Genomic DNA, 12,145 nt, shown 5'->3' with positions numbered 1-12,145 from the left:
CTGGGGTCAACAGTTCATTCTGCTTAAACTGCAATTCTCCAGCCTGCATTTCTAAGCCATCAACTTCTGACACTGCTGGCTCTTGAATCTGAAATCCAAAATCCCCTTCCTCATCTTGACTCTGGCTAGCCTGTGGCTGAGTCACAACATCATGAATCTGAGGGTGAGTTGGAATCTGAGGAGGAGACTTTGCAAGTACCCACTTTTCAGGAGAGGCGAAAGGAAACAGAGCTAGAATAGCTGCCAGAAATGCAGCTGAGTAATTAGAAACTGCCCTAGCAGCTGTGAGGAGACTCAGGACTATAAAGCAGAAGCAGGTGCAGACAGCTCTTGCTGGTAACAAACTGACTCTAATGCCTTTGCTCCCCGTGCGCCTGCTCCGAGCCTGCATCTGGATTTATTGCTGTTTCTTTGTCTATATAAATAAAGTATTATTATTATTATTATTATTATTATTATTATTATTATTATTATTATGAAGTAAGACTGCTATTTGATTTGGGAGTTTACCAGAGACTAAGAACTGTGCTTGCCCTATGACTTCCTTGCTTCCTTTTGTATTATTCCACCAAGTGTGCTGTACTTTATGTTTTGCTGAAGTAAAACAGCTTTCATTTACTTACCACAGTGTTTTAAGGCTGTTCTTGAAAGGCAAAACAGGACACCATCCAGCCTCTGCTTACACACCTCCAAAGGAGGAGACTCCTCCTGATTTCCCCAGAAAAAGCAGATTCCACTCTTCCCATCACAAAGGTCTTCCTAATTTGAATCTATTTTCCTGTAGTTGGAAGTCATTGCTCTGTGTCTCTGGACCAGCAAAAACCAAGCTTGTCCCCTCCTTAAAGTCAAATATTTCAACCTGGCTCTCATGTCCTCGTCTCTCAGCCTTCTCTTCTCCAAGCTAAACATATTCAGCTCTCCAGACTTCTCTTTAGAGTGATTAATGGCTTCCAGACCTTTGATCCCTTTGGTCTTCCTTCTCTGGACACCTTCTATCTTGTCCATCTCCTCTTGAAATTACTTTGCCCAGAACTGGGCACAGGTTATGACTCCAGGTCAGGTTTGACCAAAGCAGAACAAAGTATGACTATGACTTTCCTTTATTCAGACACTATAGTCCTATTATTGCAGCTAGAATCACATTGGCCTTTTCAGCTGCTGCATCACAATGTTAACATGTTGAGTTTGTGGTCTGCTAAAACTCCTAGATCCTTTTCATATGGATTGTTGCCAAGGCAGGTGCCGTGTTGCTAGTCATACCTAAAGCCAACCCGATCCATTGACTCTATGGGATCTACTTTTGTGTTCAATAATCCATTTACTTTTTCAGGGAGTAATCAATAGGATTCCAACTTGCACTCAGTGAGGAATAATGAGGATTGCACAAACTCCGTCCCTTCCCAATTAGGCTCAGGTCAAAGCAAACTGCTGCAGCCTTTCCTAGTTCTCATGCTCTTCCTAACAGAAGATAATAACAGTTGCCATCTTGTTCACACATGTCTTTATCTTCATTTGTTAAGTGTTGGAAGGTCTGTTCTGTGAAACGTGGGATTCCTCTTTTCCTATCACTTTTCTGAACATGTCGGCCATCCTATTGCTGGGGAAAACGTTCTCTGCCATTGTGTGCTTGGATCAACTTTCCCTAACCTTATGCTGTCTGGATCGTTTGGACTGCAACTCCCATAATCCCCTAACCCTCATAGCAATTCCTTTACAAACCCCATGGAGAGAGTAGAACTGAGCTTTGGGTCTCAGTCAGAAGATAAAAGCAGAAGAAGAGGAGGAGAAAGAAGAAAAGGAAGAGGAGGAAGATGAAGAAGAAAAGGAGGTGGAGGAGGAAGAAGAAGATGAAGAGGAGGAGGGAGAAGAGGAATAGAAATCGAATAAGTGGAAGAGGAGGAGGAAAAAGAAGCCAAAAAAGAGGAAGAAGATGATGATGAAGAGGAGAAAGAAGAAGAGGGGGAGGAGGAAGAAAAGGAGGAAGATGAAGAAGAGGAAGAAGAGGAGGTGGAAGAAGAAGAAGAGGGGTAGGAGGAAGAAGAGAAAGATGAAGAGGAGGAGGATGAAGAAGAGGAGAAAAGAAGAAGGAAAAAAGATGAAGAGGAGGAAGAGGAAGAAGAGGAGGAAGAAGAAAGGAGTGAGGAAGAAGAGGAAGATGAAGAGGAGGAGGAAGAAGAGGAAGTAGAGGAGGCGGAAGAAGAAGATGTAAAAGATGAGGAGGAGGATGAAGAGGAAGAGGAGGAAGAAGAAGAAGGGGAGGAGGAAGAAGAGAAAGAGGAAGAAGAGGATGAAGAAGAGGAGAAAGGAAGAAGGAAAAAGTTGAAGAGGAGGAAGAGGAAGAAGAGGAGGAAGAAGGGAATGAGGAAGAAGAGGAGGAGGAAGAGGAGGAGGAAGAGGAAGAAGAGGAAGTAGAGGAAGCGGAAGAAGAAGATGTAAAAGATGAGGAGGATGAAGAGGAAGAGGAAGAAGAGGAGAAAGGAAGAAGGAGAAAAGATGACAAGGAGGAGGAGGAAGATGATGAAGAAGGAGAGGAGGAGGAGGAGGAGGAGGAGGAAGAAGAAGAAGAAGAAGGGAATGAGGAAGAAGAGGAGGAGGAAGAGGAGGAGGAAGAGGAAGAAGAGGAAGTAGAGGAAGCGGAAGAAGAAGATGTAAAAGATGAGGAGGATGAAGAGGAAGAGGAAGAAGAGGAGAAAGGAAGAAGGAGAAAAGATGACAAGGAGGAGGAGGAAGATGATGAAGAAGAAGAGGAGGAGAGGAGGAGGAGGAGGAGGAGGAGGAAGAAGAAGAAGAAGAAGAAGAAGAAGAAGAAGAAGAAGAAGAAGAAGAAGAAGAAGAAGAAGAAGAAGAAGAAGAAGAAGGGAATGAGGAAGAACAGGAAGATGAAGAGGAGGATGATGAAGAAGATAAGGAGGAAGAAGAGGAGGAGGAAGAGGAAGAGGAAGAAGAAGAAGAGGAGGTAGAAAAAGAGGAGGGGAAAGAAGAAGAAAAGTTAATGGTGGGTTTTGTGGAAAGGCAATGCTGTGGGTATACATGCAAAGCAGCCAACAAATGGCTTGTAAGGCAAAGGGGGCAAAGGTGCTAGTCCTCAAGGAGAGCCCACACTTTTCCTACTTAATGCTTTCCCAGTCATTTGGATCTGATCCCATCAAAGCCGACATAAAGAACTCAGCCATGTTGGCTGGGGATCCTTGGAGCTGCGGTTCAAAAATAAACTTTTCTGCAGCCTTGCCAAATGATTTAATACATTTCTTTTCCTTTTTGAATGTGATGCAAGAGCAGGGAGGATTCAAGTTTATAAGAGGGGAAAGCGAGGGATAAGCCGCGTCAGGGATTAATATCATTGCTGCAGGTTGAGCTTCCTTCATCCAGAAATCCAAAATGCTCTGAAATCTGAAATTGTCCACATAGCTGGCTCTGATAGTGAATGCTTTCCCTTTCTTGTGGTTTAGAGTGCACACACTTTGTTCCAAAATGATTACAGTTATTGTGTATAAAACTACCTTCATATAAAACAGGCTGCTGCGTGCCTCCATGTCCTTATGCCAAAGCAACAGGATAATAATAATAATAATAATGTTTATTTGTATCCCGCCACCATCTCCTCCGGAGGGGACTCGGGGCGGCTCACAGAAATATCAAATACAAAAGAATAACAATATACAATACATCAATAAACAATAACATGCACCAATTGTAATATTTGCACATTAACCAAAAATATTAATATATTAATAACCACTTATTAAAAACATAGAATTTAAAAACAGTGAGGTTGTAATAGTAGATTAGCAAAGGATGAATGAGGAGGGCCTGAGCAAGCGGCCCCATGCCTTGGGGACCGCATTTGGCCCCTGGGCCTGATCTAGACACTAGACTTCTATTGATCCAGGCCAAAATCCCATTGGCTTTTTAGTCGCTGCTTAACATTGTTGGCTCTTGTTCCCTTCCTCCCCATGAGGACTCCAAGATCGTTTTCACACATACTGCTGTTGAGTCAGGCACTGTCCCCCATTCTGTATCTTTGCATTTCATTTTTTCTGCTGAAGTAGAGTATTTTGCATTTGTCCCTGCTGAAGTTCATTTTGATAGTTTTGGTGAATCATCTCTCTAATCTGTGAATTCTGCTCCTGTCTTCTGGAGTCTTGGCTCTCCCTCCCAATGTGGCCCCGCCTGCAAACTTGTTGATCATGCCTTCTAACCCTTCATCAAAGTCATTAATGAAGATCCTGAACAGGGGCCGGGCTGTGGCGCAGGCTTGTTAGCAGCCAGCTGCAATAAATCACTCTGACCAAGAGGTCATGAGTTCGGGACCAGCTGTGTTGGGGTGAGCACCTGACAATTAAAAATAAAATATAACCCCTGCTCGTTGCAGACCTATGCAAACCAAAAGATAGTTGCATCTATCAAGTAGGAAATTTAGGTACCACTTATATGTGGGGAGGCTAATTTATGACACCATAAAAATAATCCAGCCCCCGTTGGAATGAGGAAGTGCCGTCGCAGTGGATGATGAAGCAGCTGCTCCCCCTGTGGCCAGAATCAAGCATTCCCTCAGGAAGCTGGAAGCCGGAGAAGGTTTAAATTGCCTCTGCGTCTGTCTCTGTCTCTGTTCTATGTTATATGGCATTGAATGTTTGCCTTATATTTGTACAATGTGATCCGCCCTGAGTCCCCTTTGGGGTGAGAAGGGCGGAATATAGATACTGTAAATAAATAAACAAACAAACAAACAGAACCGGGCTCAGGATGGAACCAGTACCTTTCTTTGGGAACAAGTGTCCTGGGGCTTCCTTTTGAAACTTATGTGCCTTTCATACTTTCACAAAGAAACAGTAAACCAGCCAATATATAATATATAACATATTTTTCCAATATACTTCACAACCTCAGAGAATGCCTGCCATAGATTGGGCGAAACATCAGGAGAGAATACTTCTGGAACATGGCCATACAGCCCGGAAAATGCACAACAACCCAGTAAACCAGTCCTTTTGTTTTCCAGATTGCTTTTATTGATCAATAAATACAGAAACCAAAACCAACAGACTGAGAAAGCCACCCGAGGACGGCTCCTTGAAGTAATGTCCAACAGCAACAACAACAAAATCCCAACCCCAACAGAACACAATAAATGGTCAGTAATAAATAAATAACACAAAGGAGCAAAAGCCAGGTGGGAAGGAGAGAGCCCCCCGCCCCGCTTTGCCCACATAAATAACACTTGATGTAGAAAATAACAATAATACCGAGACAAAAACGCTGCGTCGGCAGACAGGGTGGGTTAAGACCACTGTAATTACAGGCTGCTCTTGGTGTAAACAAAGTGGGGAGAGGAAAGAGTTGGCATCGTTAGCCTTCCAAATGCCAATGAGATACCACGTTATGGTCCTAGAAAGCTGATCTCTGTCATGGCTAAGACGTGCCAGAAGTCTACACTGATTCCTACCAATTCCTAGTAACTGGGACTAGCAGATTCCTTCTTAGTAGAGAAGCCAGTCAACCCCTTTCAAGTCCTTCCTACAAAGCCTATTTTCCTTGGTCCTGTGGTTGTATTCCCCTTGTGTTCTAGTCTGAACTTTAAAGGAACTGTTCAGGTTACTAAATATCCCACCCACTAGCACCAGCCACCGTTCATTCCTTTATGTAGTGTTTTACCAAGCTGTTGGAAATAAAGATTAGAATAGAATCCAGGTTGCTCAAATATATGGCGAAGAGGAAGTGTTAAAACCATGTCTCCCAAAATCCCAAGAGGCTTGCAGGACTTCACGTCATTAACACCAACATGGGGAATGGTGGATCTGCCAGAGGTTGCTGGATTTCAAGTCCCAGCAGCCACGGCCAGCATGGCCAACAGGGAAGGACAATGGGGTTTGTAACCCAAGTCGTTTGAGAGGCCAGATAGCCCAACACTTTTGGATGAAGGTATCCAAACATATGTTTCTTGAGGAAGCTTTGGAGTTCCTTCGCTGAAGGTTTTGGAAACAGAGGCTCAATGACTGACGTCTCATACAATGGCAGCGAGAGGGCTGGACTAGATGACCTTTGAGGTCCTCCCCAATTCTAGGGCTCTCTGAGCTCATCTATGGACAAACTAGAGATCAGCCCTTCTTATGAACGTTTTCAGAGGCACGTGGATACTTTGAAGAGGACATGGAGTACTCTCAGGAGAGCATCAAATCCTGTTCTTCCAAACTGTATCCAAATTCTGAGCTGGCCTGCTCTTCCTAGAATCAGAGTCAGAAGAGATCCCCAAAGGCCATCCAATCCAACCCCTTTCTGTATTCAGGAAAAGCACAATCAAAGCACTCCGGACAGATGGACATCCAGCCTCTGCTTGAAAGCCTCCAGAGAAAGAGACTCCCAACTTAGTTGGAGATGCTTCCCCTTAAGCAATGTTTGCTATTGTGACTCACTCTGACCTTCCTCGGCCACTCATGTTTCACCTGTGAATTTTTTGGAAAGTATACTATCTGGATCCTAGACCCTAGCTATAGAGAAAAAGTAGATCATCGAAAGTACAGAGGTCCCTTTCAAACATTTAATCTACAAACCCAAACATTAAAACCAAACACAAGGGTGAGATCTGGGTCTGCGTATTATGCTGACGCCCATAGAAAAAGAAATAAGCTCCCTCTCCTCTTCTTCCCTTCTGTAGAAAAAAGCTACCTGGCCTGGCTGGCGCTACTAAGAGAATATACCATGCCATAAAAGCATAGAGTTGGAAGAGACCCCCTAGGGCCATCCGGTCTGACCTTCCCTCGGCCAGGCAGGAAGACACAATCCAAAACCCTCCCGACAGATGGCCATCCAGCCATGTAAACAAAAACCTGTGCCAAGTGGTCCTCCAATTTGGCAACTCAAGGTCCCCTTTTCCCCTCCCAACCCCATCCATCCATCCATCCATCCCACCACCCCATTTCAGTCCTTTCTCCAAGAAGGCGTTTAAAAGGTCTTTGCAATGCCAAGGGTGTCCTCCGGAGCTTGGCTCTCCAGCTGGCACGGGTGGCGTTAACAAGGGCGAGGCTTCGGGGGGCCAGCCCCACAAGGCGATCCCCCCCTTGGAAGCGGGGAAGGGGAAAATAAATCGAGGGCTCGTCCTTCACCTCCCACGATGCCCACGGTGGGGCCATGTCTCTGGTGGGCTCTTTGGCCTGGCACCTCCAATTGATCCGCTGTTCCGTCGTTCTGCCTCGGTCCGGCGGAGTCAGATGATGACCTACGGGTCGGAAGAGAAAAACGGTTTAGGGAGATAGGGAAGATTACTATGGAATACGATAACTGCAACGAGAATCATTTATGCTCAGATGGAAGGAACCAGTGATCCCAGTGCAAGGAGCCAGTGACCTTAATGCTAGAAACCGGTGATCCCAGTGCAAAGAACCTGTTATCCCAATGTAAGGATCCAGTTATCACAATGCAAGGAACCGGTGATCCCAATTCAAGGAGCAAGTGATCCCAGTGCAAAGAACCAGTGATCCTAATGCAAGGAAGCAGAAATCACAATGCAAGGAACCAGTGATCCCAATGCAAGGAATCGGTTATCCCAGTGGAAGGAACCTCTGATTGCAATGCAAAGAACTAGTGTTCCCGATGCTAGGAGGCTGTTTATCCAGTTCAAGGAACCAGTGATCCCAATTGAAGGAGTCAGTAATCTCAATGCAAGAAAGCAATGATCCCAATGCAAGGAACCAGTGATCCCAATGCAAGGAACTAATTATCTCAATGCAAGGAACCAGTGATCCCAGTGCAAGGAACCAGTGATCCCAATGCAAGAAACTAATTATCTCAATGCAAAGAACCAGTGATCCCAGTGCAAGGAACCAGTGATCCCAGTGCAAGGAACCAGTGATCCCAATGCAAGGAACTAATTATCTCAATGCAAGGAACCAGTGATCCCAATGCAAGGATCTAATTATCTCAATGCAAGGAACAAGTGATCCCAGTGCAAGGAACCAGTGATCCCAATACAAGGAACTAATTATCCCAATGCAAGAAATCAGTGATCCCAGTGCAAGGAACCAGTGATCCCAATGCAAGGAATCAGTGATCCCAACGCAAGAAGAATGACTGACTAAGATCTGCAAAGTAGCTAAGATGGACAAACTGATGACACTGATTAGGGGCAGATCTATGACCAGCTTCAAGAAAGACTGGGATTTGTGGATTACCTTTTCACAGCAACAATGAGGGCAAATTTCAACTCTTGGACTTATGAATTAGAGGCTGTTAGGAACTGTGGGAGTTGCAGTCCAAAACACCCAGAGGGCTGAAGTTTGCCCATACCTGGTGTAGATGCACCCTAAGTGCCTTTCAGGCTTGAGAGAAATAAAGTTGGTAGTCTATGTCTCTCTGCAAGGAGCCGAAAGAGGCCGTGCACATCCCCAAACAACGTCACATCTGCAAAGCTGAGTCCACTTTGGCCACAGCACTGTTTTTAGATTTGCCACCTTGCATTGCACCTCCATAAAAGGACAAAGAGCAAGCCCAGAATCCCAGGGAAAGCCCAGAAGGGCCGTATCCTTCAAAGTCCCAGAATAAAAGATGCAACAAAGAAATGACCCAGCACCCCAAAGCAACATCCGATCCATCAGCAGAGCCTTCATCCCGGGGAAAGCAGACAACCGGAAATCAACAAACAAAAGAATTACCTTCAGATAACCAGCTTACTCTCACCAACTCTAACAATGAATGGGCTGTCCTGGGGAAAAGGAGGGATTGCATCAGGTTGTGATCAAAAGAAGGGAAGTGTCCAGATCCAGAGAAGTCATGGCTCCACTCTCTTCAACTTTGGCTAAACTTTACCTGGAATAATCCTTTGCCTGGCATCATGATTCAAGACTGATATTGACCAGCTGGAAGGTGTCCAGAGAAGGGTGACCAAAATGGTCAAACCATGAATCCTTCTGAGGAACAGCTTAAGGAGCTGGACGTGTTTAGCTTGGAGAAGAGGAGGTTGAGAGGAGACTGATAGACAGGTTTCAATACTTGAACGGATGTCACATTGCGGAGGGAGCAAGCCTGTTTTCTGCTGCTCTGGAGACTGGGACACAATGGAGCAATGGATTCAAAATTCAGGAAAAGAGATTCCAACTAAACATTGAGAAGAACTGCCTGACAGTAAGAGCTGTTTGATGGTGGAATATATGGCCATGGAATCTGGTGAAATGCAGAAGCAAAATAGCCATCAGTCAGGAGGGCTTAGATAGTGGATTCCTGCCTAGCAGAAAGAGCTTGGCCCTTAGGGTCTCTTCCAGCTACAGGATTCCATGAGAAGTCCGTCATCAAAGAATGATAGGGAGCCAGCAGCCCTGAACAGGAGATGGGACCCCTTGAGATAATCTAAACCAGCATTTCTCAACCTGGGGGTCAGGAACCCTGGGGGGTTGCTAAAGACCAGTATTTTCTGTTAGCCATGTGGGTTATGTGTGGGAAGTTTGGCCCAATTCTATCACTGGTGGGGTTCAAGGCTCTTTGATTGTAGGTGAACTATAAATCCCAGCAACTACAACTCCCAAACATCAAGGTCTATTTTCCCCAAACTCCACCAGTGTTCAAATTTGGGCATATTTAACATTCGTGCCAAGTGTGGTCCAAATCCATCATTGTTTGAGTCCACAGTGCTCTCTGGATGTAGGTGAACTACAACTCCAAAACTTAAAGTCAGTGCTCTCCAGACCCTTCCAGTATTTCCTGTTGGTTGTGGGAGTTTAGTGTGCCAAGTTTGTTTCAATTCCATTGTTGGTGGAGTTCAGATTGCTCTTTGATTGTAGGTGAACTATAAATCCCATCAACTACAACTCCCAAATGACAAAATCAATCCCTCCAATCCCACCAGTATTCAAATTTGGGTATACTGTATTGGGTATTTGTGCCAAGTTTGAAATACATCCTGCATATCAGATATCTACATGACGATTCATAAGGTAAAGGTAAAGGTTTCCCCTGTCATTAAGTCCAGTCGTGTCTGACTCTGGGGGTTGGTGCTCATCTCCATTTCTAAGCCAAAGAGCCGGCGTTGTCCGTAGACACCTCCAAGGTCATGTGGCCGGCATGACTGCATGGAGTGCCCTTACCTTCCCGCCGGAGCGGTACCTATTGATCTACTCACATTTGCATGTTTTCGAACTGCTAGGTTGGCAGGAGCTGGGGCTAACAGCGGGTGATCACTCCGCTCCCCAGGTTTGAACCTGGGACCTTTCGGTCTGCAAGTTCAGCAGCTCAGTGCTTTAACACACTGAGCCACCGGAGGCTCCACTATTCATAACTGTAACAAAATTATAGTTATGAAGTAGCAACAAAAATAATTTTATCGTTGGGGTCACCACAACATGAGGCACTGTATTAAGAGGTTGTGGAATTAGGAAGGTTGAGAACCACTGTATTAAAGGGTTAGTAAAAGTTCAGTCATAGAAAACACTGGCTATCCAGTCTGGGTGAAAAGAGCCACAGCATTGTGTAGCTTTTGCGATTTGTGCTGGGGAAAGCATTTAATTTCATTTTGCAATAGTACAATGACAATAAAGCTATTCTATTCTACCGTGTTTCCCTGAAAATAAAACAGTGTCTTATATTAATTTTTGCTCCCAAAGATGTGTTAGGTCTTATTTTTAGGGAATGTCTTATTTTTCCATGAAGAAGAATTCACATTTCTTATATACTGTACAGTAGTTGTAATCATAAACCAGCATAACCAGACAAACTCTGAATCCTATCAAGACTTTCTTGTTACTACCATTATTTCCATGTACAACAATCTATGGTACGTTCATTTACCAATCCTGCATGCTCTGATGTTCTGCTCAGCAGACATGCTTCCAAACAAAAACTTTGCTAGGTCTTACTTTCAGGGGAGGCCTTATATTTAGCAATTCAGCAAAATCTCTACTAGGACTTATTTTCTGGGGATGTCTTATTTTCGGGGAAACAGGTTACTTCATAGACTCCTAAGATTGGAACAGATCTCCCCAAGGTCCATCCTGTGCAACTCCCTTTTGTGAGGAAAAGCGGCACAACCCAAGCCCTCCCAGCAGATGGCCATCCATCTGTTTCGAAACCTTTAGAGAGACTCTGCTGGTCTACTTCTCAATTCCACTGCTGAACAGCAACTATTGTCAGGAAGTTCTTCCTAATGTTTAGGAGGAATCTCTCCATCGTGTCCCAATCTTTGGAGCAACAAAAAACAAGCTTAGCTCCTCCTCAATGTGAAATCCTTCTGATGGCTTTGCTCAATCTAGACCAAGAATGGGCCAACTTCGGCCCTCCCTCCAGGTGTTTTGGACTTCAACTTTTGAAGTCCAAAACACCTGGAGGGAGGGCCGAAGTTGGCCCATGCCTGGTCTAGACAGTATATCCCTATTGATGCATCCTAGAATTGCATAGGCTGTTTGTGCTGCTGCATCACATTGCTGTCTACTCCGACTCCTCAACCTCTTTCAATTACCTCTTGCTGGCCGTCCTCCGTCGTCAGCCATCTGGGCTTCCCTCCGCTGCCGACCAGTGGCTTTTGCTCTGGAGCGAGGCAGGCGTAGAGTTGCTCGGTCGGTCCTTCTCCCACGCTCTCCGAGATGCTTTTCACTTCGGGAGGGTTAGGCTTCTGCTCGGGGATGCGAGCCACACGGAACCTAGCCCAAAAAAGGAGAAAACAATGACATATTGATGAATAGATGGAGGAAGACCATCTTTCAGCCCCACCTGCACAACTTTAAAGAAAAATGTGATCTTTCCCTCCACATTTCAGGTAGTTTTGCCTTGGATGGTCCACTCAGTCATAGTTTGGTGCAAGCATCTCACAGGATTGCTCAGAGATCTAGAAAATGCCTATAAAAGACATATTTCTCTAATGTGGGTAAATGAAAGCAGTCAATGGATATCAATGGATATCCATTGTATTTCTTTTATTATTATTTTATTATTTTTATTTATTATTTTTATTATTATTTTATTATTGTATTTCTTTGGAGATACAGTCATTAATTAATCAGCCCCAGGGGTTTTTTAATAATATATCCTGTATTTATTATGGTCTTACCTTTTATGTGTTTTTAATGTATTTTTTTATCCTGTATTGTTGTTTTAATTGATATATTGCATTACTGTTTTATCTGTTTTATATTGTGATCGTATTATGTTGCTTATATTTTGTCCT

At 44.4% G+C, this 12,145-nt stretch overlaps 2 protein-coding genes across 5 annotated transcripts in view; both read right to left on the bottom strand.

Annotated features, from left to right (window-relative positions):
* Positions 1-488: 488 nt before the first annotated feature.
* On the bottom strand, positions 489-3,533 carry LOC134297291 (inverted formin-2-like). The gene is made up of 2 exons (XM_062974340.1): positions 3,501-3,533; positions 489-3,078 (listed from the first exon to the last, which is right to left on the bottom strand). The coding sequence occupies exons 1-2, from the start codon at positions 3,531-3,533 to the stop codon at positions 1,756-1,758; spliced, it is 1,356 nt and encodes a 451-aa protein (XP_062830410.1). The 3' UTR covers positions 489-1,755.
* Positions 3,534-4,989: 1,456 nt separating this feature from the next.
* The window catches only part of relt (RELT TNF receptor), a 90,623-nt gene continuing 83,467 nt past the window's right edge, over positions 4,990-12,145 (bottom strand). For all 4 annotated transcript variants that reach the window (XM_062974489.1, XM_062974491.1, XM_062974488.1 and 1 more), the window contains 2 exons: positions 11,441-11,621; positions 4,990-7,216 (listed from right to left, as the gene is read on the bottom strand). In XM_062974489.1, coding sequence (XP_062830559.1) covers positions 7,205-7,216; positions 11,441-11,621 — 193 coding nt within the window. In that variant the 3' untranslated portion in view covers positions 4,990-7,204. The remainder of the gene's footprint in view (positions 7,217-11,440; positions 11,622-12,145) is intronic.

Source organism: Anolis carolinensis, chromosome 3 (assembly GCF_035594765.1).
Source record: "Anolis carolinensis isolate JA03-04 chromosome 3, rAnoCar3.1.pri, whole genome shotgun sequence".
Classification (NCBI taxonomy): Eukaryota; Metazoa; Chordata; class Lepidosauria; order Squamata; family Dactyloidae; genus Anolis; species Anolis carolinensis.
Note: the sequence above shows the minus strand (reverse complement) of the source record. Positions and strands in the feature narration are given on the sequence as shown.

Excerpts from the sequence above, each read along its gene's own strand:
- LOC134297291 (XM_062974340.1), bottom strand. The coding sequence starts at position 3,533 with ATGGAGGCACGCAGCAGCCTGTTTTATATGAAG. Across the intron at positions 3,079-3,500 it reads GCAGCCTGTTTTATATGAAG|CACCTTTGCCCCCTTTGCCT; the intron begins GTAGTTTTATAC and ends CTTGAGGACTAG.